The sequence below is a fragment of the Onychostoma macrolepis genome, chromosome 09 (genome assembly GCF_012432095.1).
Source record: "Onychostoma macrolepis isolate SWU-2019 chromosome 09, ASM1243209v1, whole genome shotgun sequence".
NCBI lineage: Eukaryota > Metazoa > Chordata > Actinopteri > Cypriniformes > Cyprinidae > Onychostoma > Onychostoma macrolepis.
Window position 1 is genome coordinate 9,079,112 of NC_081163.1, and position 27,508 is coordinate 9,106,619.

A 27,508-nucleotide genomic window follows, 5' to 3' on the forward strand; every position below is an offset into this window, starting at 1 on the left:
AAGGACCTCCAGTAGAACTTTCCTCTTGAAGAAATTTTCCTTTTAAACTGAAAAATTTGGCACATGCCTATTATTACATTTCTTATCTAACAGATCAACACCTTCCAACAGCAAAGTAGATTGAGTAACACCTGAACTCCTTGGATTAAATAAAGAGTGACTGTTAACAAGGTGAAGTAATCCAGGTGAAATTGCTTTAACCACTTTATTAAATTCTTTTGGAGGAGTCGGGAAACTATGGTATCTCATAAATTGCTCATAAGAGAGAATATTTCCCGAGTCATCAAATAAGCAAAGGATACAATTAATATTATTTTGAAACCACCTGGGGAAAAATAATGATTTATTTCTGATGGTAATATCCTTGTTATTCCATAAACATGTTCTATGGGGTGAAAAACTGTGAACATAGCAAAGCTTCCAAGCAAGGAGACACTGCTGATGAAATTTGGACAAAGCTATAGGTAGCTTAGAAGGTAGATAGTTACATTTCAAAGGAAAGGCTACCAATTTTATCAAAAATATGGTTGGGGATAAAATACCAAATGGATTTAGGATTAGCTAGACATCTTTTAAGCCAATTAATTTTAAAAATATTTACTGTGTCAGAAAAATCTAAAAAATCAATATCCCCATCTGCTCTACTATTAGAAAGCACTTCCTTTTTTAATTTATGAGGTTTATTTCTCCAAACTAATTTTAAGAAAATACTGTTAATTTCTTTGGCCAATTTATTCTCAACAAATAAAGATAGAGATGGATATACAAAATGAGAAAGACCCTCAGCCTTGGACAATAGCACTCTTCCATATAAAGATAGGTCCCGTTGTAGCCAGGAATTAAGAATGTTTTTAGATTTGACAATCCTGGACGAAAAGTTCAAGTGCTGTCTTGCCAGAAGATTTTTGGTGATATAAATGCCTAAATATTTAACCGTGGATTTAATAGGAATATTTTCTATGGAGTTATTATTCAAATCATGAACAGGCAATATCTCACATTTTGAGATATTCAATTTTAGACCAGAAGCACAAGAAAAATTGTATATTAAATCTAGAGCCTTTGACACCTGCGATTCATCCTTTAGAAACAATGTGGTGTCGTCCGCCAATTGTGAAATCTTAATTTCCCTCCCTAAAACAGAAATTCCTTTTAATTCTTGATTTTGAACAATATTTAGGGATAATAGCTCTGTAACTAATAAAAATAAAAAAGGAGAAATTGGGCAGCCCTGCCTAACACCACACAGTATATCAAATCTATTAGAGGTATTAAAATGTATGACAACAGAACTATTGATTCCATTATAAAACATAGCAATAGTGTCAACAAAGGCATTCCCAAATCCAAACAACTTTAGAGATTTTAAAAGAAACTGGTGCTCAATCGTATCAAAGGCTTTGTAAAAATCAAGAAAAAGAATAAGACTATTTGAGTGCACAGAATCAGCATAATCAAGCAAATCCAAAACTAATCTTATATTATTGGATATATGGCGGCCCTTTAAAAAACCAGATTTTCCAGTCTCTTGTAGCTTTCTTGAAATGGCAATGATTTCGTAAACACTTGCGTGACGTACATTTAAAGCGTCGCTGTCTGCATTCCCGCATACGTCACTCGTGTTCGACGAACGAGCCGCTTGCATGTGGAAATGTTTCCTTAAATCATCCTAAGCCTTTTGATATAAAATGTCCTCTAAAAACAGCCAGCGAACGGAACCTGGAGCTCAAGAAGAGCGCGCACAAAAAGAGGAGCTGAACAAGAAGGTTTCCTATCAAAAATATTTTGTGTAGCCTGTCATAATCATAACTTTATGATAAGTGGTCACTATTACAGTACGTTTAGCACATTTATGTTTTCAGTTAATAATCGCAAACATGTACGATTCATTCACAGATAAAAGAGCAAAAGATTGTTGTTGACGAGTTGAGCAATCTGAAGAAAAACAGGGTATGTATGTCGTCTTGTTATATTAATAATAAGTCTGTCATATGGGTCATTCTACATTTGGAGTAGCAGATGCTGTCACTCAATTATAGATGACAAAAACAAACTGCAGTTTACACAGCTTCTATAGAAGACCATATATTATGAAAAACACTTTAAATTGTAACCTGTAATAGTACAATCAATAATTTTAGAAATTAGTATTGAAGTTTCTTCATTTTGAAAGCAGGAGAATATGCTTGTTGCTGCTTCATAATACTTTGAGACATTTTTCCAATTAAAGAAATGTAATGAAAGTAGTAAAAATAAATAAAATAAAATAAAATGTAACCTTTATGTTGGTACACATACAAGCTATTGCTATTTTCCAAAACACTGTGATTCAGATAATACATTGTCATGTTTTTTTTTTTGCATGTAATAACATGTAAGTCATATCAAAGTGTACCTCAAGGTCAGTAGTCTTCATGGCATACTTTTAGATGAAGAGGATAGGACTTAGTTTCTAATTATAATGACTCATATGTTTATGTAGATTTTCTAGTATATCATGTTCTAGTACTCATAAGCTTATTTTTACAGAGAGTGTACACCCAGCAGCCCAACAGCAATATATTCTTTCTGGCAGATAAAGGAGAGGCTCTTAGCGCTTGTAAAAGTAAGATTTATAAATAATGAATCATAAGTGACAAATATAAATCATAAATAATAGTGCTTCCTAATACAGCCATCATCTTGTCTCTTATAGAGGATCTGGATAACATGAGAAAAGAAAATCAAGATATATAGTGCCTTGAGATCATGTGTGGGATCTGCTGTGTGGTCAGTTTGACCAAACCGCATGATCCACTGGATAAGCATGTCCATGAAAATCTCAAACACAGAGGGCCCAACTCTAGCCAGGACATTACAGAAACAATCTCAACCTGCAGTCTCCTGTTCTCTGCACATGTGCTTCACATGAGAGGTTGTCTGACACCTCAGCCTCTTCAAGATGATAATGGAAATATGCTTCTCTGGAATGGAGAGGTATTTGGAGGCCTGAGAGTAGATCTGGGAGAAAATGACACCAAAGTTGTTCTCCATCACCTGTCAATGGCGCAGTGCGCCTCAGATATAGTAGCTTTACTATCACAACTCAAAGGACCCTGGGCCTTTATATATTACCAAAAAGTAGAGCACTGTATCTGGTTTGGGAGAGACTTTTTTGGAAGAAGAAGTCTGCTTTGGAAATTCGATCCTGAAACAACATCTTTCACACTTTCATCAGTTGCTTCCCTGCCAGTAGATAATATTCAGTCCCAATGGCTGGAAGTACCACCTAGTGGAGTGTACAGGTTTGACCTAACGGACTCTTCACCTCTAGGGACATTTATATTTGACCTTTATCCATGGGACGAAGAGCCAAATGAATTGAAATGCGAATGTCTTCCCAGATCTGTCTCTGTAAACATAAATAGTTCCGGACTTTATCTGACCTCCCCTATTTGTCCAATGAACACATCCATTTCATCACTTACAACTGAACAAGATCAGAATGTTTCTCAAACTTCTGTTGAAAATCTGAAAGAATTCCTTACAAACTCTAAAAAGAAAGCAATGGTTAGCGCGCTCATTGACGTTCTAAGTGAGGCAGTCCATAAGAGAGTACGGTACCTACCTACTCAAGATGAATTGGCGATCCCCTTGAATCATACGAAAGCTGATATTGCCATTCTTTTCTCTGGGGGAATTGATTCAATGATATTAGCTGCCCTTGCTGATAGGCACATACCTGCAGACAAACCTATTGACCTTCTCAATGTTGCTTTCAAAATCCAAGAAGGAAAAGTGCCTCCCAAGTCTTTAAAGAAAGGGAAAAATAAGAAGAAAGACTGTGATGCTGATAAAATGCAACCGGATCAACAGAGCTTTAACTGCTTTGATGTGCCAGACAGAATAACTGGTAGAGCTGGTCTGCAAGAACTAAAAAATCTCAGTCCAAAGCGCCAGTGGAACTTTATCGAAATTAACGTAACTCAAGAGGAGCTTAAAGAAATGCGACAGAAACGCATTTGCCATTTAGTGCACCCTTTGGACACTGTTCTGGATGACAGCCTTGGATGTGCCATCTGGTTTGCTGCAAGAGGAATAGGAGTCATAAATGAGGGTGTTGAAGAATTTTATACTTCAGAAGCAAAGGTAACTTTTAGTTTTTTGAGTTTGCACTTGAATTAAGTCTCAATGAAAACTTGATGTTAATGTAAATCCTAGGTCACACTCTATACAAATATTCCTCTTCTCGCAGGTGGTTTTGACTGGCATTGGGGCAGATGAACAGCTGGCGGGATACTCCAGACACAGGGTACGTTTTAAGAACTCAGGACTGGAAGGACTCATCAAAGAGCTGGCTATGGAACTGGGACGAATATCCTCAAGAAATCTTGGAAGGGATGACCGAATCATTGGGGACCATGGAAAAGAGGCCAGGCAAGAATTACACTTTGCAGCTTAAAGAATATTTAAGGTTAAACCAAACATTAAATGCTGTGGTATTGTACATAATACATTTATTTCTTTTATCTCAGATTCCCATACTTGGATGAAGATGTAGTCAGTTTCCTTAACGGACTACCTTTGTCGGAGAAGGCTGACTTGTCTCTACCTAGAGGAGTTGGAGAAAAGCTATTACTGAGGTTAGCAGCTGTTGAGTTAGGATTGGGACTCTCTGCTCTCTTGCCTAAGAGAGCCATGCAGTTCGGTTCCAGAATCGCCAAGTTAGAGGACAACCATGAGAAGGCCTCGGATAAGTGCAAAAGGCTTGTCGCTACATAATTTAATATTCTGACAGTTGTCTTTTCTGGTTCTGTTCTTTTTAATATGAACATACTCCTTAAATGATTGGTTTGGGGCATTGGGAATGAGTACAACTAACCCATTTATGGCAATAAGTCACAAAAAACAAAAATTGAAAGCCAGTTTTATTCTGAATGTCATTACATGTTTGTACTACATTAAATAAACAGATGGATTTTGAAGTTGGTTCTTGAAGTATTTGTCACATTCTATGTATGATGGAAGATTTCCCACATCAAATCGACCAGATATCCTGTGCACATACACAGGCCTTCTAAAATAAACAGAGTTATAAATGTCACTGAAAGTCATTGAAAAAACACAATGCTATATTATATGCACATAAGTAACCTTAATATGAGCCATGAAAGAAAGGTCCCTGGTGCATCCTGGTCTTCAATGGGTGCATTCTGCATGGAGAAGAGTTACATTAAAAAAAATAACACGATCAATAACAGCTAAATAAATATAGATAAACTGTACCTTCTTCTCACTAAGAAAAATGTCCAGAAGTGGAAGTGAGCTTCGTGAAAACAAGTAAAAGCAAGGACACTGCAAAGCAAGGACAACGCATTAAAGATATTGACTCTAATAATGAGGAAAAATAGTACTGAAATATCATCTTGTATCAATACAAAAGAAAACATACTGCATTACGTGAACTTGTTTCACTCAAGAGAGGTTTTTCCATCATACACTGTACTTTAAGGTCCTCATCCAACTCCAGAATCCCGTATTTGGATGTTTCTGAAGGTGGAAATTATATAATAAAGGTTTTCAAAATTAGCGCCCATGTGTTTAGCAAAGTTAAAAAATATTGTTCTGCTTACCCTCATCCTTGCATTGGTATGACAGCACTAGGTTGCTCTCTTTGTCTTTATTTTGCACTTCAAAGAACCTCTCGGTGAATTTCCTCAGGCTGAAATCCTCTTTGAATAAAGTATCACTGCAAAATGAAAAAATAAGCTTTTTCTCAGTTTAAAGCAGTTTCAAACATTTCCCTTATTTAATCTGATGCTGGTTATACCCTCCGATAACTAGTAAGTGGTCATCCACAGCACACAACTTGACCGTCAATTGAAGACAGGCAACAGCACCATGTCTGTCCTGCAGAGACAATTCAAAATTAAATATTATATTCCACGTTCACAAACCGCTTCATTCCATAATGCTCACCTCATTTCTTCTTGTACCATCATTTATGATTGTAACATTGGGGAATTCTCGAGCCCACTGCTGGAATGCTTCATGGTAAAGATCATTGGTCTGTTCAACAGATTATACAATTTATTATTTTGTCAAAAGTCAAACACTATGACTGTAAAAGCTCAATATGGTCATATATATATATTTAAAAACTAAATAGGTATTCTGCACTCACAACCACATAAACTGTGTCCACACATCGTGTTTTGGTCAGTGCCTGAACCCAGTGTGAGATAAGTGCACATGGACCAACATGAAGCAGCGGCTTTGCAATGCCGCCCAGATGCTTGAAATTCCCAGTAGTGTCATTCTCGATATCCCTTTGCAGTCTTGTTCCATAACCTGCAGCTAAAATAACAGCTTTCATTGCCAGCTGAAAATGAAAGTGACAACAGCTCTTATCAGCATGTGATTTTAAATAAGTTGCTATAACCGTAAAGTTGTGCACTTTCGAAGGGTTTCGCCAAGATCGTTTTCTGGGCAAAGGTAGGGAAGCTGTATGTTGTTCAGTCAGACCCGCACATGCGCAGTACTTGCAACAACGTTTTCAAAGCACTCCTTGCAAACATCCGAGAAACCTACTTAGCTCATCATGAATATTAATTACGTAACGAGACGCTCCAGGCATACGCACTACCGGCACATCCGGGAACTTAACTGTCAATTTCGTTACCGCCCCTTTTTAGGAGAAAACAAACTAGGCTTCCCATAGACTTCAATACAAAATAGCGGCAAAAAGCAACGTCCGTACACAGCCGGTAGGCATGAATAACTTAAGAAATCACTAAGATTAAACAGGTCAAGTAATTATATGTCCACCTTGCCTGCCATAGAGCGTGAAAGATACATCCACAAACTTAATTTGGTCAATTTAAAACTCATTATCCCAGCGTCAAATTAGTGTAACAACCCCACCCAGTGGCCAGAGGTGTCTTACCGGACATTTACTCGTACCTAACGTTAATCTAATCACCAGGTAAACCAGTGAATGATTTTACTTCGTATTTGAAAGTAAACATCTTTAAATGTATATCTTATGTCCTTATATTTAGAGTACTGAGTGCACTTTTCTGTCCAGCCATACAACTAGCCTGGCTTCGCTTTCGATAGCATCATCCCTAATTCATGAAATTTCCATAACGGCAAGATATGGATGATGATGGCAGGTAGCATGGGGTAAATTTGGGTTTTTACAAACATTATTGGTGCACCCAACCACACAACAACTCTTTGGCATGTTGTAAGGTTAGTTCACTTCCTCGATCCGATGCTGTGTGGCGGTTTGTTTTCCCCTAAAAGTGGGCGTGAACCTGTTCAGAGACATTCTATGACGTTGCGCCGGTTGTGAGTATTGTACGATAGGGGGCGTTTATCAAGGAGCTCTCTAGTTCTGTATGTGCTGTTTTTGATTTGTTCGGTTTCATTTGTTTTGTTAAAGGATGCAATATACTTTGTCGAGTTGTGATGTAGGCTATATATTTTTTTATTACTTGCTATTTTATCTTATTTATTTATTGGTGCTTTTCATTCCTACTTATATGTAACATATAACGTCTGCACATTTGTTTTTTATTCGTGTATAATTTTTTGTGAAAATTCAATTATACATAATAATTATATAATATATTTAATTTAATAAATATAGAAATTATATAAGTTTAATTTTTGAACTGTGAAAATCGGTTAAACGCCTATAGACGCGTCTTTTGTTCATGTGTTCATGTTTTGTTGATGTATCTTACTTTTCTCTTATGATTTATTATTGTGCATAATTTGTTGTAATTTTACTTTACACTTTGTATTTGTTTTTATGGTAATTTTATAACATTCAGTCCATTGATTACAGATGAAAAATAGCTTCTGAACCATTTACAGTGTTTATTAACGTGATCTAAACCGTTAAATAAACTAACATTACGAGCAAATCCTACACGTTGCATTGACCTGACCGCGAAAGCGTGCAACAGCGCCATCTATTGGTTAAACTGAAGAATAGCAGAACCGTCACTGTGCGTTACCGGTTGCTAAGAGCAACGCTCTTCAAACTCACAAATCTAATCGGACAACTCAATCTTTTGAGGGAACCTTAATAGTATTTTTTGAAAGGGAATTAATTACCTTCATTTTACCGCACTCATATCGTCTGTATGAGAATAAAACAGATGAAGTTTTGATGGCGAACCCATCAGATCAGAGCAGCGAGAGCGCTGTACGTGCTGCATTAACCGCTCAGTCTTTACTTCAGAAATATGACCGCAAAGATCTGCAAGAACTGCTCAGTCTGACCTCCTGTAACTGGTTGCTCAGTGCTGAGGAACACAACCTGCCGGTGGATGCACCTCCTGGCATCATCAGACAAATGAGGAACATATTAGCTCCCAACATCATTTTTCTGGCTCCCTTTGACTCAAATTTGCCCCTGGATTACAGAATGGTCCACCAGATTGTGAGGGAGCTGACTGTGGGAATATATGTTTTTAACCAACTTCCCGTCGTCAGTCTGGTACCCAACTATGACCAGAGCTCCACGTGCCAGCTACCACCAGCATATTACGATACAAAAGTCGGTCAGATACTAATAAACATAGATTATACCACGAAGGCTCTCTGGCACGGGAGTTACATTTCTAGAGAAAAACGAATGCGCTTCTCTGAGTTATGGAGATCCATCATGGCCGTGGATTCAGATGGTGTTCCTCAAACGAAGAAAGATGTGCTTACAGAGTTCCTCAATGCTGGTGAGATACGAAGTCTTTCAATCTAGAACAGATAAAAAAAGACGTGAAAGTAATAATGTCATTTATAGGCCTAAAACTAAAAACACGTTAAAAATAAAACGTTAACTAAAATAGAACATTTAACTTAACTCATCTCACTCACTCAATGTAGGAAAATGACTTAAATAAAAATAAAAATGAACAACATATATATATATATATATTTGTGTGTGTGTGTGTGTGTGTGTGTGTGTGTGTACTGATCTATAATAGAGATCTATAGAGCAATGGTGTGTATATAAATTTTGTATATAAAATGGAAATGGGAAATATACATTGATTTGTATCACCAGGTTTAACAGACATTTCAGAGGATCCATGTTATCAGGACATTTATAAGGAGAACGTGGATGTAGACCCAACTTATGAACCCAACAGCACAGAGGAGGAGAACCTCTTCTCACAATACTCAGAAAACATCCTGATCAAGCTAAGTGCCTACCTGACCTCTGTCCGCCAGCACCAAAACCTGTTTGTGTTTGAGGCGTCTCATAGCCTGTCTGATGTGGTCCGACTCACTGAGGATAACATTGATCTGGCCACCTACCAGAGGCTACAGAAAAGCTGTCAGACCACGTTATTCTGGTGAGAAAGCACCTCGAGAGGAATGCTGAAGTCTCCAGGGACCTCGTCTATCTGAAACTCATCACGTTCCTGGTGCCCCTGCTGATATCCTTGAGGAAAAAGATGTTGATTCCTAATTTTTCTCAAATGCTCCCACCTTTGTCAGGTTTGCATTGTCTTTTGATCACTGCTATGTCTGATTAATATGTGGGTGGATTGACATTGGTGAATGAATTTTGCTTTGTTTTTGTTTACTTAAAGATGACAAGCTGAAAACAGAACGAGAGGTTCCTCCACATCTTCTCGGACCAGACTTTGCCTGCAAGCACTTTCCACAGAAGCAGAATCAGTATTTTCACCTTCACGGTGGGATTGAATTTGATGTGGGGACTCCTCCTCTTGATGACATCACTGAGGAAATGAAGGTGAGATATGAGTCTAAAGCACTTTTAAAAAAAAGTTTATTACCCCTAGAACTTAATTATTTGTTAGTAAAGTACCATAAATGTAATAATAATAATAACGTTAATAATAATAAAACATAAATAAAAATAAAATAAAATCATAATAAAACATAATAATAACATAATAACAATATAATAATAATAATAATAATTATTATTATTATTAGAGGGATAGTTCACCCAAAAATGAAAATTCTGTCATCATTTGCTCACCCTCAAGTAGTTCCAAACCTGTATGAATGTCTTTGTTCTGCTGAGCACAAAGGAAGATATTCTGAAGAATGTGGGAAACAGAGCAGTTCTGGGGCACCATTGACTTACATAGTATTTTTTCCCCCTACTATGGAAGTCAATGGTGCCCCAAAACAGCCTGGTTACAAACTTTCTTCAAAATATCTTCCTTTGTGTTCGGCAGAACAAAGAAATTCATACAGGTTTGGAACTACTTGAGGGTGAGTAAATGATGACAGAATTTTCATTTTTGGGTGAACTATCCCTTTAACATTGCAGATATGCAATTAAATACATAAACAGCAGATGGACAGAACATGATAGCATGACAATGATAAACCAAAGGAGTATACAATAATTTTAATATAAATCAACCTTTTTGCAAACTATACATCGAAACTATTAGTTCAAATATTCAAAAATTTAAGGAATAATGATAATTTCAATTGAAAAGTATTGGTTGTTGATATGTACTTTAGGGTATTAAATAGATTATTTATTGTATTAACCCTGTAAAGCCTAAAATAATAATAAGAATAATCTTTTTTTTTTTTGGAATGAATAGAACAGTTTATTCAACCTTTAGAAAAAGTCTAATAATTGTTGAGTATCTTATTAATTACTTCAAGCTTTTATAACTCATATAGTATGATATAGACAAATATAGAGCGCATACTCAAGTAGGAAAAAAAACACCTAAATTTTATTCAGAGGCTAAAACTGAGTAAAAATATGCAATTTTGGTTATATGACCAAAAAGTAGCAATTCTTATGTAGTTGTGCACAAGAGGTTTTTCAGCACAGCTTTGATTATGTTAATAATTTACAGTCCTTAAAAATGTGCATAGAAAATATGATACAGTATTCTGTATTAGGTTAAATAAATATTAAATCTAGATTTTTTTTGTGTAGGTGGCTTTCAGAACACTTCAGACTCAAGCAGCCAATTACCTATATGAGTTACTTCGTCAGGACTCCACTTACAAAACTCAGTTTCCAATTCCACTCAGTGAGATTGAAGGAAAAAGGTCAGCACTGTTTATAATATTAAATTATATAAATACTGTACACCTAGAATGTTGCATTTCATGGCATACACTTGTGTTTTGCAGCTATAATGTCATCTGCATTGAGTTAGAGTCGCTTTATCCTCAACATAACATGATTCAGTGGTGGGGGGCTTTAAACACTTCCATCAAAATCCTCAAAGGGAAGAGACTGCCCTTGACGGACATTGAGCTACACGAGCAGTTCAAGAAAACATTTGGTTGCACAAAAGCTATAAAGTGCAAGGTAATAACTGACAATCAATTCAAACTTTGGGTTCAGAGTCCCTGAATGTACATACTCTGTATTTAAACACTGAAATGTGCTTCTAACTCAGACTGTGGCATTTGGACTGAAGGGAGCAGCAGAGAGAGGAATGTGTGCAGCGTTTCACTCACTGAGTCGCAGGAACCCGACGTCCCACCTGCATGTTCTTGATGAGCAGGGTCTCTCTCTGCTTCACCACGCTGCAGCCAACAACCAATCACACATCATCCTCCAGCTCGCTGCAGCAGGAGTCAACCTCAACCAGATACGCAGCGAGAGATTCACTAACTCAGGTCAACACAACACAAATGCATTAAAAGCTTATAGACATTTCTATATGTTCTTACGTTACATTTTCTTTATTGTCAGGAAAATCAGTTGTTGGAGGTCCATTCCTAGAAGGAGCAGGTAAGGGTAATTAAAGCTGTCATATCCTGAAAGAAAAAAAAAAATGACAACCAATATTAATATTTTTTATTCAATATCTAAATATGTGTAATATATATTTTATGTAATAATATGTTTTATTTATTAAGGGGCTTTTATCAAGGTCACTTGAAAAAGGCAAAAAATGCTATCAATTATGGCAAACCTGGTGCAACACATCTAACTTTATTGTTATTTTATTCTGCTTTATTTAATACGAGAAACCTCCAGATCACTTCAAAAAGCAAAATGAATGCAACCAGTGAGGTAAAACCTGGCATAATGTGTGAGGTTTTTTTACATTTATTTCCCTTTTAGGGCTCACTCCAATGCACCTCGCTGCACAATGTGGCTCCCTTGAATCCCTAAACTGTCTTCTAGCACTGCGAGCAGACTGCAAACTTGTGGACAAGAGGGGATGGATGGCTATTCATTTTGCAGCCTTTTACGGCCAAGTGGCATGCATTCGAGCACTATGTAGGAAAGACCCAGCGTTATTGGAGATGAAGACCACTGCTGAGTACGTGATATTTTTTAGCAATACATTTACTGTAAGGACATGTTTATGTATATATTTTAATGTATATACACAACCTTTCAAAAGTTGAAGATTTTGAAAAAAGTCTCACCAAGGCTGCATTTATTTGATCAACAATTCAGCACAAACAGTAATACTGTGAATTATTATTACAATTTAAAATAACTGTTTTCTATTTTAATATATTTTAAAATGTAATTAATTCCTGTCATGGCAAAGCTGCATTTTCAGAAGTCTTCAGTGTCACATGATCCTTCAGAAATCATTCTAATATGCTGATTTGGTACTAGAGAAACATTTTTTTAATTATTACATTTCCTTTCTGCATTTTTTGATGTATAGAAAGTTCAAAAGAACAGCATTTATTTGAAATAGAAATCTTTTGAAGCATTATAAAAGTCTTTACGGCCACTTATGATCAATTTAATGCATCCTTTCATTTAGAAACACGTTTTTTTTTAGGTATGGCAGTTCATCTCTGTTATTGTCAGCGACCGCGGGTTCAGTGGAAGCTCTGGACGTCCTGTTGTACACTGGGGCAAACTGGAGAGAGGAAGACAGCAAGGGCAATAACACTGTCCACCTGGCAGCACTTTACTTTCACACAGATGTCCTTAGACACCTCATTCAGCTGAACTTGGATGGGCTTCCTGTGTGGAAGATTCTTGTCGGTATGATACTGTAGATTTGAAATGTGTATTCCAAATTTTCAGCAGTCAAAACTAAACTTTTATTGTATGTAGAAATATTTGTATTATCATATAGAAATCCTTAAGCTTCTCATTTAGAATTTTACATTTCATTTACAATATTGAACAACTCATTTATTACAATATTCCACATTTTAGATGAGTAGCAAATTATTTATTTAAATTAATAATGTTAAATTATTTTTTTAATTTTTTATTTGTGATTTAATGACTTGCCTGATCTATCTATCTTTTTTTCTGCAGAAATGATCCAGAGCGAGGACACCAGGCGGCTGGAGATGGCCCTCAGGTGCCTTGAGGCTCTTTGTGTAAACATTGAGTCCTCCTGTGAGGATATAATGAAAGCAGGTCATAGATATATAAAGTCTTGATAAGCAAGCTAATTTCATACATCTCATTTTACATTATTTCTGCTATTTAATTTTGGATAGTAGTTGTTTTATGTTTGTATAATAACAATTCATCTTAAAAAGCTAAATGTTAGAACAATGGTTCTCAACTGGTAGGTTCGGGCCCCAAAATTGGTCACATGACTGTTCTAACAACAATGTAAATAATTTGTAATAAAATGTAATGAAATATTAGTATTAGTACTGTATAATATTAGTACTGTTAGTACAATATTAGCACTGTTGAGGTTTCTGCAGGTCTTAAAAAGGGTTTAAAAAGTCTTAATTCACCCTTCCACAAATTAAGGCCTTAAAATGCTCTTAAATCAGAGCAGAAAGTCTTAAAACAAGAACAAATATCTGTTTCCCTTTGGATTGAAATGATTTGTTCTAGTTTCAATAATAAACTCAATTCACTTTCATTAAAAACAAGACTTCTTACCTATGTAATTTTGCTTCTCAAGTAAATGTATTTTGATCTATGAATCTTTTAAAATTTGGACTAGAAAACAACAAAAATGCTGAAGAAAAACATCACTTTTCTGTGATCAGAATGTACAATACAAGTTATTACCATATTCTAGTGGTTAAGAACAGAGATATTCCAGCTATTTTTTTAATGTTTAAAAAATTAATGGAGATTGGTTGTTAATTGTATTTTTAACATTTAAAGAGTTGCTAATAAAACCTAGACATTTACATTTAGAGAACATATTGATATATTGGGTTCCTTCAATTTATTCTTTAATTTTTCTTGGTCTTATAAATTTACCTTTATAAAACCTGCAGAAACGATGTACTGTGTTGAATCGCCACTTGAAAAAAATGTGGGTTCTGAGGTAAAATCATTTGAGAACCACTGAGCTAGAAGATTGAATAATGTTAGCAGATTGCATTATGTTTCTGCCTAATAATAATCACTGCACTGCAGGAGGTATTCCAGTGCTGGTGGGCCTCCTTTGTTCAGACAGACTGGTGGTGCAGTGCATGGCTACAGCTGTGCTGTGTCATATGTCAGAGAATGCAAAAGTCTCTGAAGATCTGGTGCATCATGGCGCCGTACCAGTGCTGATCAAGCTCCTCAGCAGCCGCCAGCCTGAGCTGCACTCTCGCTGTGCTGTTATACTGGCCGATCTGGCAGGACACAGTGAACAGCACCAAAACCTCATTGCTCAGTTGGTGAGTCAAGAAACTTTTACGCTATCTGTACACATTTAAAGATCTTAAAACATCTGTTTTAAACTAATGCCTCCAATTTTTTTGTCTAGGGTGGGGTGGCCTTGGTAGTCAAGCTCCTGACCTCTGACCTCCAAGATGTGCTAGTAAATGTTGTCAGATGCATCCGTACACTATGTGTCAAAAGCCCATGCAACCAAACCGCTGTTGCACACGCTGGAGGAGTTCCACATCTTATTGAATTCCTGTCTGTGAACTCTGGTACTGTTTACTTCCTGGAAAATATGCAGTAGTGACAGACAACAAGTCTCTGTTGTGTGAAATGTCTGAACAGATCATATTTATTCACTCTCATGTTGTTCCAAAACTTTATCCTATTGATTTTTTTTTTTTTTTGTGGAACACAAAAGGAGAAGTTCTTGAGTCTTGCTCATTTGCATTCAGATTAAATAGCGGTGTTTTTGTCTGACAGAAGTACTGCAGGAAGAGGCCTGCTTGGCTCTTGCAGAGCTGGCTCGGGGTCACAAGGAGAACCAGGAGCTCATATGTGAGGCAGGAGCGGTCAATGCCCTGGTGCAAGCCCTGCGAGAGAGGAAGATTCCTGTTAAGGTCAAGGCTGCCACAGCGCTCGAATCTATAGCCAGTCACAATCCTGCCATCCAGCAGTGCTTCCTCGGGCAATCAGCTGCCAAGGATCTTTTACAACTTTTAAAGGTAATGTAGTATGAAATATGTTGCCTCTGGGTAACTAAGCCATTTTTCAAGAACATACAGTATTAGTAATGCATGGATGACTTGGAATAAATCAATATAAAGATGTTTTTTGGTCACACTATATACTGTTGTTTTTTTTTTAACATGGTGTTCTGGAGAACTGCCATCAACTTTTTACCCATCAAAAATATGATTTACATCCATTAGTGTATAAACTATTTAGAGTCACAGTATGAATTTATGAGGAATTGCTTAAATGGTTTTGTTGAACATTAATTTGGTTTTAATGTTTTGTTTTATATTGTTTTATTATTATGTGTTGCAGTACTTTAAATAAATGTAGTATTATTGTGTGACAGTGAAATGAATATGGATGTAATGGAAATGGATGCAGCTACTACAGACCATACATCATATTATTTTTAGCACTTTTTTTAAACACCATTTTACTAAATTATGTTATCTTACTAGCATTAACTCAACATTAAAGTAAAATTAAAAATTAAAAAGCTACATGCCAATTCTGTTAGATTCTGTCATATAGATATTACACTAAAGTTTAGTTGATATTTAAATATTTATGAGGATTGTTCTTACTAGTATACATAAAACAAATTGCATAATCACTCATAATATTTTTAAAAGTAATATTAATTTATTAGTAATTTAGTTATGATGTTATTATATAGGCATAGTTATTATATGCCTATAATTGATGCTTTTAGCAATTTATTTAGAATTATATTATAAATAAATAAATAACTTTGATGAATTTTCTAAAATAAAAAGACCCTTTCCTCCAAATATTAATTTTAATATTTTAGTATTTAATTTCAGTAATTTATTTAATTTAATTTATTCTTTACTAATTTGGCCTTTTTAGTTTAGCTTTTATATCAAGTGTATTTTATTTAAAAAATATATTTTTTAAAAAAAAAGGTCAGATTTTTTAGGGTTGAAATGCCTTTTCATATTGCATAAAGTCTAAAGTCCTTGGCACAGTGAACTCTTTCTGAACTTTGCTCTGTGTTCAGGTGTTCCAACTGGATGTGCGGGAACAGGGTGCAATGTCTCTATGGGCCCTGGCAGGACAAACTCTGAAGCAACAGAAATTCATGGCAGAGCAGATGGGCTACCCGGTCATCCTTGACCTTCTTCTGTCCTCTTCAGACAAAATGCAATACGTGGGTAAGGCCAGATACAAATTGGTCTCATTATACACAGTCCCAAAAGAGAATGCCCAGTTCCATCCAACCAGTCACCCATGAATGTAAGTAACACTCTCAATGCAAAGCTGTCGTCCAGACAGAAGAAGCACCAAATGCAATAAAAACAGCTTCCCATTGACTACGTGTTGACAGGCACTGGATAAACTGAGCAGATTGACTACCTGAGCTTCTCCCTGTCACTGACAGAACAGGTCCGGTCCAGCGGGTAAGCGGCCAGCACTTCCTGTCTTGAGACAACACTGATCTGTTAGACTCATAAGGCAGGAAGGCATGCACAGTGGAATGTCATTCCCCCTGTGGGTTTCTCCGTAAACATTGCTTACAAGAGTTGCTGTGTCTCTTGTATTGCTATTAGTGTTAAACTATGACCCGATTACAGGCTGTGATTCCAAAACGATGCTATATTCCAAGAGTGCTTCCTCTTCATTCAGGTGTCTGGATCGTGTCTCCCGTGGATCGTCTGTTAAAACATTTTGTCAGACAGATGTTCCCTAAAAATCTTTTTCAGACAGAACTGTCCGCACCTTCATAACTATGGAAGCTTGTTTCTGCCATGGAATAAAAAAATAGTAGTAAAAAAAAAATAGCATTAAATGAATAAAAATATAGTATAAATATAAATAAAAAATTAATTGTGACTTTTTTCTTGGAATTGTGAGTTTTCATCTCACTATTCTGACAATTTTTCTTAGAATTGCGAGTTAATATTTTTCAATTGCAACTTATAAAATCCTAATTGCAAGTTTACATCGCACAGTTCTGACGTTTTTCTTCAAAATCGCAAATCTCGCATCTCAGAATTTTGAGTTTTCTTGGAATTCTAAGTTTACATCTCACAATTCTGACTTTATTTTCCTTTGAATTCTGAGTTTATATATCACAATTTTGTCTTCATTTTCTTGGAATTCTCGTTTTTTTCCTCTCAGTTTTGCGAGTTCTTGCAATTCCTTCATAAAAAAAAAAGCTAATTGCAACTTTTTATCTTACAATTCAAGTTATAAACTCACAATTGACAGTTAACATCTCGCAATTTTGAGTTTGTATTTTTCTCAGAATTACTATGAGATTTTTTATCCCCTGGAAGAAACAAGCTTCCATACATAGTTACAAATTTGGAACAAATTATCCACCACCCAGAGAACGTTATCTGCACGTATCTCGTCGTTTCACAGGATGCCGCGCCGCAATAGCGCTTAGCCGAGATAGTCGAACCCATCAGGAAGGCTTTTGCAGAGAGTATGGGGTGCCGCCTCTGGTGCGTTTGCTTCGAGGGTCTCGGACAACACTGAAGACCCTGATCAGTGTCATCCAAGCTCTGGGTTGTTTGTGCATTGGTAGTATCTCACACTTTTTCTTATATTTCTTTAATATAAATGGCTTTGTGCTACAGTGCAAATGATAAACCTGTTATTATGTGGTTGCAGGAGTAGCGCTCACAACTAATAAAAAGAGTCAAAAGATTATTTACAGAGAAAAGGCCATTCCTACATTATTAGAGCTTTTAAAAACCCACGAATCTCTGGAGGTCAAGGTAAGTATTCATTTCAAAAATTAAATGAGATTAAAACAGGAAATTACTTCATAGTATTTTAAAATCACATTAGGTGCAAGTGGCTAAGACTCTCGCCTGCGTGCTGCTGGGAAACCAAAAACTCCAGAGGGAATTCTGGGAACAAGAGGACTTCTCTTATGATATAATTCTGGAGCTCATGGGGGCTGAAAACAAAGTAATTTAAATGTTATACCACTTTAATCTTGGTTTGAAATATTTCACGGTGCTCATTTGATGCTACTGATATTCTGAATGTGTTTGTTTAAATGCACTGCTTAGCAAGTCTTCTCTTTCAGAGCATTTGTCTGGATGCTGGACATGCATTGTCCCTGTTTGCTTACAACAACAAAGCCCAACAGAAGGCAATTCGACAAACAGGAAGAATTCTAATGAACACATACGAGACATTTTTGAGTTCTGACAATGAGACCGAAAGAGCAAAAGCTGCATTTCAGGTAGTCAGGAGATTCAGAACATATACATTAGGGTCCAACAATCTGAGACCGCTATCAAAAAAGAATTTATTTTACTTCCTTTTCTACATTAATAAAATCTTATTGAATAAATAACCACATCATAATTTTTTTTATTTTTTCATTTTCAAACTCCAAAAAATTAAATAAAAAGCCAGATTTTCTATGTGATCTCAGACACCGTTTTCAAAAAACCATTTACCATAGTAGAAAATGAACAGATGTTATAATGTTTTAATGAACAGTTGTAAAGGGCTGGAAAAACAGTTAATTTAACTGACTCCTCATTTGTTTGACAGATAGTTGTGTTAGCCAGAGTAATTAGTGGATCAGATGAAGTGACTTTGACTGCAAGGGGAGTCACTGTTCTTGTTGAATTACTGCAGTCTGACCAATCCACCACTGTGGTCATTACAGGCAAGTTTAAATTGTAATAACATTTCACAATATTACTGTTTTAATGCATTTATCAAATAAATGCAGACTTTTTGAGCATAAGAGACTTCTTTCTAAACAATTAAGAAATTTTAGACCCCAAACCTTTGAATATTTACTGTATGTAAAAAAAAAAAGAGAAAATAATCTTGTTTAACATTTCATCTCGTCTTACTCCAGCACAACTACTTGCTAGCCTGGTTCACACAAGAGCAGGTATTACTAATGCGATTGTCACCATGGGTGCTGTAGAGCATCTTTCTGCTCATCTGGACTCAGAGGATGAAGAGGTTGATTGTGTTTAATTAGCTAATGCAATGTTTCCCAGTCAACAAAAATAAGTGCTTAAAACAGTATTTCTGGGATTTTTGAACCTATTATTCCTTCCTACATTTTAGGTTCGAACTGCTTGTGCAAGTGCTCTGGGTTACCTGACCTCCAATCGATATGCTCATCGACAACTTCTGGTGAAATGTAGAAAATCCCCTCACATATACGACCTCCTAATGGAGAATTTAGCTAGAGATGCCAGAATATCGCAATTCTTTACAGCAGAGTTTGAAAGACAGAGAGGAATAGGGTTTCCATCTCTCAGGTGCTTTAAATTTTGACAGGAAGTAGCTGAATATGAGACCTTTGATAATTCACAAGCATAATTTGTTTTCTTTCTGTTTTCTCCATTGCAGTTTGGAGATAAATGGTGGCCCTCCTGTGCCTCATCGTGATAATAAAGGTATTTCAATTGACTTGTTTATGACAGAGTGATATTGTGATGCTGGCTAAAGCAATGAGGAATATCTCTCACATACAGCTGTTTGTGCTATATCATTTCTTACCAGGACTGGCAAAGAGAGTGAACGATAGGTGTAGTCGGTCAGCAATTGGTGACAGAGAAACACCAGCTCCTTTGCCACACCATGTAAGACAGAGGGCCAGAACCGCCAACCCTAGAGTCAGAACGGGACAGACGTCCTGCCACAGTGCCCCAAAACAGAGGCTGAATGAAAATACATGAAAGATTTCCGGCACTGCCGTTCACACCAAAAGGCGATTAAAAGGAAATAACATCATAAACTTTGAATTAAAGCATTTGCAAAACAGAAACATTTATTTCTTTAAATAAATAATCATTTATTAATAAGTAAGAAATGTCCTTTCAACAGCATGTCAAGAGTTTATCCTCAGTTTTAATGGGGGAAGTTTGATTGCAGCATCTTTAACTTCTGAAGTGATGTCTAATCCAAGTGGTGCCCTAAAAATGAATGGAAAATTTCATTACATCAAAACAGACTCCATTCATATACAATCAGTGCTGGGTAGATAACTTACAAACTGTCTGTTACTGATTACAAATGATGTGATGAAAATTAGTAATGTAATCTATTAGATTACACATTTCAGGTAATCTAATCGGACTACTTTTTGATGACTTTTGACTTAAGATTTGAATAGGATTATATTGTACCTCACTGATATAAAAATATAAAGAGAAACAACATATTCCATTCTTTGTTATCAACAACAAGAAGTGCATCCTAAACTGGGGTTTTTGAGTTGATGGAAAGCTAATACTTAATTAAATCATAGGTGTCAACTAAAAATAAATAAATCAATACGTGATTTTAAAATAAAAACTTTAAAAAAACACTCACTAAAATATATATTTGATCAAAGAACTGACAAACTTTTTTTTTTTAACTTAGAAATGACATTAACTGATAAGTTGTGCACAGTAAGACCAGAAACATGCATTGAAAATGTAAATAAATCCAATTTATTTACTAAGAAAGCAAACGCCATTTTAACTTACTTAGGTTCATAGTTGACCTCTTCGGTATAGGACATGATCCCCTTTCCTTGCTTTAGCCTCTCTATGCCATTCCTAACAACAATAGTGAGGAACAAAAGTCAGTGTCTTAAACATCTCAACAAGGCTGTAAGGCAGTGCGCACCATGTTTATGCTCTTACCATGCAATCATCACTCCATTATCAGTGCAAAACTTTGATGGAGGGCAAAGCAGATGCAATCCAGTGGCATCTGTGACAATTTTCAAAGTCTGTCTGATGTATTCATTACTTGCTACTCCTCCTGAAACAACCTAGAGAGGTGCGCAAGTGGAAGAGTAGAATTTTTGGTTGGGATAGAAAATCTGGAGTGGAATTTTTACCAAATGTCAATTCACCACAGGCATTTATTGGTTGAAGTTTTTAAATATTGTAAAATGATTAAGCCAAGCTCGAGTTAATTTTAAAATGAAATGCCACAACCAGGTCCTGGAGTGCTGGGAACTTACCAAAGTTGGATTATGCTGCGGTAGAAAACCTTTGGATTTACAGAACAAAATGGCACGATGTGTTCGTTTGGCCATATGAGACGCCACTGTGTGTTGTGAGGCAGCGGCAATGTCTTTAACACATGATAATAACTGTCCTTTTTCAACACCTGAGGAAACATTATGGTAATATAATAACTATTCCTTTAAAATAAAAGAAACAGGTTCTTTTCCAAAAGCTAGTGAGCTGCCTACATAGACAGCTGCCTTTTTAGGCAGCATCTGGACTGAAATGGCAGCTTATAAGTGACTGATTTGAAAAACCCTGAACAGGCAGCAACTCTGCGTATGATGTAAATATCTCTTCTCATTTGAAGTATACAGGAGACTTGACTGACTATTTATTGGCATTAACATGCTGACACCAGTTAATTGGAATAGCAATGCAATCGTCTAATAAGGCTATATATATATATATATACATACAGGTGCTGGTCATATAATTAGAATATCATCAAAAAGTTGATTTATTTCACTAATTCCATTCAAAAAGTGAAACTTGTATATTATATTCATTCATTACACACAGACTGATATATTTCAAATGTTTATTTCTTTTAATTTTGATGATTAGAGCTTACAGCTCATGAAAGTCAAAAATCAGTATCTCAAAATATTATAATATTACTTAAGACCAATACAAAGAAAGGATTTTTAGAAATCTTGGCCAACTGAAAAGTATGAAAATGAAAAGTATGAGCATGTACAGCACTCAATACTTAGTTGGGGCTCCTTTTGCCTGAATTACTGCAGCAATGCGGCGTGGCATGGAGTCGATCAGTCTGTGGCACTGCTCAGGTGTTATGAGAGCCCAGGTTGCTCTGATAGTGGCCTTCAGCTCTTCTGCATTGTCGGGTCTGGTGTCTCTCTTCTTTCTCTTGACAATACCCCATAGATTCTCTATGGGGTTCAGGTCAGGCGAGTTTGCTGGCCAATCAAGCACAGTAACACTATGGTCATTGAACCAGCTTTTGGTACCTTTGGCAGTGTGGGCAGGTGCCAGGTCCTGCTGGAAAATGAAATCAGCATCTCCATAAAGCTTATCAACAGAAGGAAGCATGAAATGCTCTAAAATTTCCTGCTAGATGGCTGCGTTGACTGTGGACATCAGAAAACACAGTGGACCAACACCAGCAGACGACATGGCAGCCCAAATCATCACTGACTGTGGAAACTTCACACTGGACTTCAAGCAACATGGATTCTGTGCCTCTCCACTCTTCCTTCAGACTCTGGGACCTTGATTTCCAAATTAAATGTAACATTTACTTCCATCTGAAAAGAGGACTTTGGACCACTGAGCAACAGTCCAGTTCTTTTTCTCCACAGCCCAGTTAAGATGCTTCTGACGTTGTCTCTGCTTCAGAAGTGGCTTGGTAGCCCTTTTCTGAAGCGTGGTGACTCTTGATGCACTGACTCTCTCCTTGTGAAGCTCTCACAAGTTTTTGAATCGGCTTTGCTTTACTGTATTCTCAAGCTTGCGGTCATCCCTGTTGCTTGTGCACCTTTTCCTACCCAAATTCTTCCTTCCACTCAACTTTTCATTTAATATGCTTTGATACAGCACTCTGTAAACAGCCCCACCTTTCAGTAATGACCTTCTGTGACTTACCCTCTTTGTGGAGGGTGTCAATGTTCATTTTCTGGATCATTGCCAAGTCAGCAGTCTTCCCCATTATTGTGGTTTCAAAGAACAAGAGATACCCAGAATTTATACTGTAGGGATGGTCATTTATTCAAACTCAAATATAGTAATATTCTAATATTTTGAGATTCTGATTTTTGACTTTCATGAGCTGTAAGCTCTAATCATCAAAATTAAAAGAAATAAACATTTGAAATATATCAGTCTGTGTGTAATGAATGAATATAATATACAAGTTTCATTTTTTGAATGGAATTAGTGAAATAAATCAACTTTTTGATGATATTCTAATTATATGACCAGCACCTGTATATATATATATATATATATATTGTGTGTACAGTCCTAACCAGATAAAGTACCTTCTTCTCTTTCTTTTTTGTTTATTGCCATTGTCACCTGGTTTCGCAAACCAGCAAAAGAGAAATTGCAGTCGTAGAGCTGCCCCATGGGTGACTTGAAATGAAATGCGAGTCGATCCCCCTCTTTCGCCAGAAGCTCTATGGCTTGTCCACCGCTCAAAGTCGAGCACTCTGGGTGATTCTTTAGAGAAAGCCTTCTAGCAATCTGTCATTGAAAAGAAAAGATTAACACTTTATTTTATAAACATCCTACTGCTTTCCTTGTATTTGAAACTGATGTGATATCCTGAAACTGTACCTTATCTAAAGTGTCCCCGGCTGCTACATCCACTGTTTGCCCCAGAAGAAGAAATTCATCTATTCCTTTGGCCAGTGCAAGAAGAGAATGACCCCCAGAGACAAGGAGCACGAGAAAAGGGAAGTCTACGGGGTGTAGCATTCTTACGGTGAGGGCATGTGCCTCCATATGGTGTATAGGAATGAACGGCTTTCTGTGAAGTCTCACAAACTTCATACTGAAATCCAAGCCGATCCCTAAGCTAAGGGCGAGACCAGGCTTCACTGTTGTGGCCACAGCTGTGAGTTCACTGGGCTCAATGCCACTTCTGTCCAAGGCCTCCTGGACAACTCTAGAGATGTTTTCTCTGTGTAGGCGTTGGGCCACAGTTGGGATAATTCCACCCGCACTGTAAGAGAACGAATGAAATTACATACACCATAATTCAGCAGTAACTGAGTCATTTTTATCCTTATCTTATGTATGTAAATATATAAGGCAAACTGTTTATTTTTAATCGCCTTTTTGCTATTTTTGGAATTTACATACATAGTCCTGACCTGAAAATGACCTAAATTTATGGGGGAAAAAAAGTCATAAAAATTTACTAAAATTTGGTTTGGATGACAGAAAATATTCTAATTTAGGAGTTTAGATATATAAAATCAACATACTAATCCATTACTAACTAAAAGCCTGTCACCTTCCAATGAGAAAATGAAAAAGTGTTTCTTCTCACAAACAAGTAAAATTATATATATACAGCTGTTTTTTTCTACACAATGACAGTGATTAGTTACACCTGTTATTTTCAGCGAATAATGCCTTTACTTTTAATGTTGCTTAAGCTACTGTATAGCTTAAGATGTGAAGTCAGTGTTATTGTTGAATAAAAACGAAGACTACTAAAAATTGTTTTTGTGTATTGAAACAAGACTGACATAAAATATAAATATTAGATGAAAAACTTAAAAATTACAAATGCTGCCTTGCCAATTAAGTGACATAAAATATGTTAAAGTACTAAAATTACATTGCATTAAAAAAAAAAATTAAATTAATTAAAAAATGAATGAAAATGACAAAAGCAGTTAACAAAACTAAAACTTTAAAATTTACATAGACCACTCATGATGATTTTTTTTTTTTTTTTTTAGAGCTTGGAACACTGTTATGGTAAATAAATGACAACAGAATGGCCTTTTTGAGAGGACTGTTCCTTTAGGATCATGAAAATATGTGATTAGTGTTACTCTATGCATCAGCTGAGGTTATGTATGAAGTCAGTGGCTATTCTTACTCCAAGTGTGTCTTTTTCTGAGAATGCAGAGATTCTCCCCAAATCACTCCAGTTTCGTCCAGCACAGCCGCTCCGGTCTCGTCACAGCTCGTCTCAATCCCCAAAACTAACCTGGGGCGCGGTGTACTGAAGGCTCTTCCCGGCGTGCAGCGCTTCATCCAGCACCGAGCAGCTCCATTCAAAGCGCACGGGAACATGCTGATAACACTGACAATTCACTGTCGTTAACACTGGCTGATTTAACTCGACAGTAATCTGAAAGGATACATACGCTTCAACAATGAAAGTGACTCGAAAACACTGCTAAACTTGTCTTTTCTTGTAAAACCTCAAAATGATGTCCCTGTATGATCAAGGCGTTACTTATAAATACACCCTACTCACAACAAACGAAGTTAGGTTCCGTTATACTTACTTTAATATGAAAATGATAAATAGTATTATAGACAAACAGTTGTCTAGGCTCATTTGATGAATAAATAATCGTGCTAATAATAATATCACAGCTAAACGACTCATAAGTACAAAATAAAGAGCAATACGGAACCATTATCCCTTGCGCTTGTTTCCAATGGGATAATAATACAGGAGGGACCAAGACTCACATGGGAGAGATATTTACACTGAATTGGATGAATTCTTCACACTTGGCTGCGATAAAGAAGGTTGTTTGGCAATTTCTAACTATTATTTGACAATTGAAGTCCATTGTTTACTCCAAATAAGCTAAAGGTCTATCAGCAGCACCGTGTATTTCTGAATTCATTCATTCATTTTGTGTTTTTGGGTAGTTGACAAATTTATATATAAAAACTTATAATTTACCTTTCAATAAATCAGTATTTAAATGAATATTTATATGTTTGTAGTTGGTAGGTTTTACGAAAATTTGTTGTTCCATTAAAAAAAAAAATGTTTAGAGTAATATGTAAATTCATGAATTATTTTTGAAAAAAGTATCAATGTATTACATTTTTTTTTACGTTAGCCATTTAGATGAAAGCTCATTATTATTTCAAGTAACATGACCTTTGTTATGGTTTTATTTAACTATATCGATGAGTCTCAGACAGTTGTTCAGTCAGTATAACTTTTACTGTCACGTTCTGCTTCTACAGATGGCATGAGTAAACCCCTGACAGTCTATTAAATGAACAGGACAAGATGGAGCCACAAGCCAAACGAAGGAAAGAAATGGACAAATATGACACTTGGGATGTTCTTCCAGTTCTCTCTGACAAACAGTCCCGGGACACTGAATTGTTGCTGGCCTACGCGGCACCCATCATCGAGAAAAGACAAACATCTCGCCTGGTTCATGAGCTTTCCCTGATCTACCCTTTACCCGGTCTGCAACACATAAAAAGAGTGAGGGCTTGCAAAGACAAAAGCTCTCCTCATCCATTGGAGGTCATTGTGTGCTTGGCCAAGGATGTGCAAGTGATAGACTGTAAAAGAGTTACGCTTGCTGACCTGCTTCCCTCACAGTCTTTTGACTCCAGTGGTTTGGGAGAAGCTTTCCTTGTTGAAATACCCACCAATCCTCCACTGACCAGACCACAGTTTGAAAAAGCTAGTAAACACTGGCCTACATCATTTCACGAGGACAAACAAGTGACGTCTGCTCTGAGAGGCCAGTTATTCACTGCCGATCAGAAAGCTAAAATACAAGAGTACATGACGGCAGCTGTAGAGGCTGCAAAATCAGGCGGGGAGATGGGAATGGATGCGGTGGGCGCTGTGATTGTTGACCCAGAATCTGAGCAGATCGTTGCAGTGGGTCATGACTGTAAGCGTGGCTTTCACCCGCTCCATCACGCTGTCATGGTGTCTATTGATCTCGTGGCCTGTGGGCAAGGAGGAGGCGCCTACAGTTATGAGAAATATCCAGCCTGTTGGTTTAACAGCTCCGAGTCCTTTAGGAATGGCTGCAATGCCGGCAAAGAAACAGGTCTGCCTTACATCTGCACCGGATATGACCTTTACGTCACTCGAGAGCCATGTGTGATGTGTGCAATGGCTTTGGTGCACTCAAGAATCAACAGAGTGTTTTATGGAGTGCCCTCTGCAGATGGTGCCTTCGGAACCAAGTATAAAATTCACTGCCAAAAAGATTTAAATCATCACTTTGAAGTGTTTAAAGGGGTGATGCTAAATGCATGTGAGGCTTTACACAAAAAGTGACTTTTTTATTTTATTTTAAATAATTAGAGGCAATGTTACATTGAGATTTATGATGACATTTTAATTATTTTTACATTTCTAACTACAGCCAGATGTTTTTGTTTGTTTTTTTAGATAGGACCATAATAAAAAGTATTAAAAATTGTCTACCTTTAAATATTCAGTTCGTCAGACCATCAAATCATGTCTTAATCTGCACAAGTTTTCAACATTGATAGTAAAAAATGTTTCACGAGCACCAAATCTGAATATTTGAATGATTTCTGAAGAATCATGTGGCAATGAAGATGCTGAAAATTCAGCTTTGACGTCACATGAATAAATTACATTTTAAAATATAATAACATGAAAAAGTTATTTTCAAATATAAAATTATTACACTATTTTTGTTTAAATAAATCCAGCCTTTGTGACCATATAGAAAAT

General features: G+C 36.5%; 6 protein-coding genes across 7 annotated transcripts; 4 read left to right on the forward strand and 2 right to left on the reverse strand.

Moving 5' to 3' along the window:
* The first annotated feature begins 1,600 nt into the window (after positions 1–1,600).
* On the forward strand, positions 1,601–2,835 carry LOC131546730 (ASNSD1 upstream open reading frame protein-like). The gene is made up of 4 exons (XM_058786573.1): positions 1,601–1,766; positions 1,897–1,950; positions 2,530–2,605; positions 2,696–2,835. Exons 1-4 carry the CDS (start codon positions 1,689–1,691, stop codon positions 2,734–2,736), a joined length of 249 nt encoding a protein of 82 aa, XP_058642556.1. The 5' UTR covers positions 1,601–1,688; the 3' UTR covers positions 2,737–2,835.
* On the forward strand, positions 2,749–4,905 carry asnsd1 (asparagine synthetase domain containing 1). The gene is made up of 3 exons (XM_058786566.1): positions 2,749–4,128; positions 4,235–4,416; positions 4,515–4,905. The coding sequence occupies exons 1-3, from the start codon at positions 2,749–2,751 to the stop codon at positions 4,759–4,761; spliced, it is 1,809 nt and encodes a 602-aa protein (XP_058642549.1). The 3' UTR covers positions 4,762–4,905.
* On the reverse strand, positions 4,890–6,730 carry zgc:136439 (uncharacterized protein LOC678627 homolog). Of its 2 annotated transcripts, none has more exons than XM_058786571.1 (8): positions 6,164–6,730; positions 5,959–6,048; positions 5,810–5,889; positions 5,613–5,728; positions 5,432–5,529; positions 5,266–5,334; positions 5,134–5,192; positions 4,890–5,053 (listed from the first exon to the last, which is right to left on the reverse strand). In XM_058786571.1, the coding sequence occupies exons 1-8, from the start codon at positions 6,353–6,355 to the stop codon at positions 4,936–4,938; spliced, it is 822 nt and encodes a 273-aa protein (XP_058642554.1). In that variant the 5' UTR covers positions 6,356–6,730; the 3' UTR covers positions 4,890–4,935. The 2 variants fall into 2 exon arrangements, with proteins under 2 accessions (XP_058642554.1, XP_058642553.1); XM_058786570.1 differs by having other exon boundaries at positions 4,890–5,056; positions 6,164–6,724.
* A 1,376-nt stretch (positions 6,731–8,106) lies between these two features.
* ankar (ankyrin and armadillo repeat containing) lies at positions 8,107–20,136 on the forward strand. The gene is given in 24 exon segments (XM_058786565.1): positions 8,107–8,726; positions 9,059–9,325; positions 9,328–9,495; positions 9,591–9,754; positions 10,937–11,052; positions 11,137–11,317; positions 11,409–11,631; positions 11,708–11,746; positions 12,083–12,284; positions 12,765–12,973; positions 13,256–13,360; positions 14,333–14,580; positions 14,670–14,838; positions 15,050–15,291; positions 16,326–16,479; positions 17,693–17,854; positions 17,945–18,051; positions 18,125–18,247; positions 18,369–18,527; positions 18,845–18,962; positions 19,161–19,270; positions 19,379–19,575; positions 19,667–19,713; positions 19,820–20,136. Coding segments are annotated over 24 exon segments (4,251 nt in total). The 5' UTR covers positions 8,107–8,161; the 3' UTR covers positions 19,996–20,136.
* Positions 20,084–25,237, reverse strand: osgepl1 (O-sialoglycoprotein endopeptidase-like 1). Its single transcript, XM_058786567.1, has 7 exons — positions 24,899–25,237; positions 23,620–24,007; positions 23,322–23,526; positions 21,276–21,424; positions 20,950–21,080; positions 20,791–20,862; positions 20,084–20,232 (listed from the first exon to the last, which is right to left on the reverse strand). The coding sequence occupies exons 1-7, from the start codon at positions 25,093–25,095 to the stop codon at positions 20,148–20,150; spliced, it is 1,227 nt and encodes a 408-aa protein (XP_058642550.1). The 5' UTR covers positions 25,096–25,237; the 3' UTR covers positions 20,084–20,147.
* A 140-nt stretch (positions 25,238–25,377) lies between these two features.
* On the forward strand, positions 25,378–27,448 carry adat3 (adenosine deaminase tRNA specific 3). Its single transcript, XM_058786569.1, has 2 exons — positions 25,378–25,563; positions 26,017–27,448. Exon 2 carries the CDS (start codon positions 26,063–26,065, stop codon positions 27,080–27,082), a length of 1,020 nt encoding a protein of 339 aa, XP_058642552.1. The 5' UTR covers positions 25,378–25,563; positions 26,017–26,062; the 3' UTR covers positions 27,083–27,448.
* The last annotated feature ends 60 nt before the right edge of the window (positions 27,449–27,508 follow it).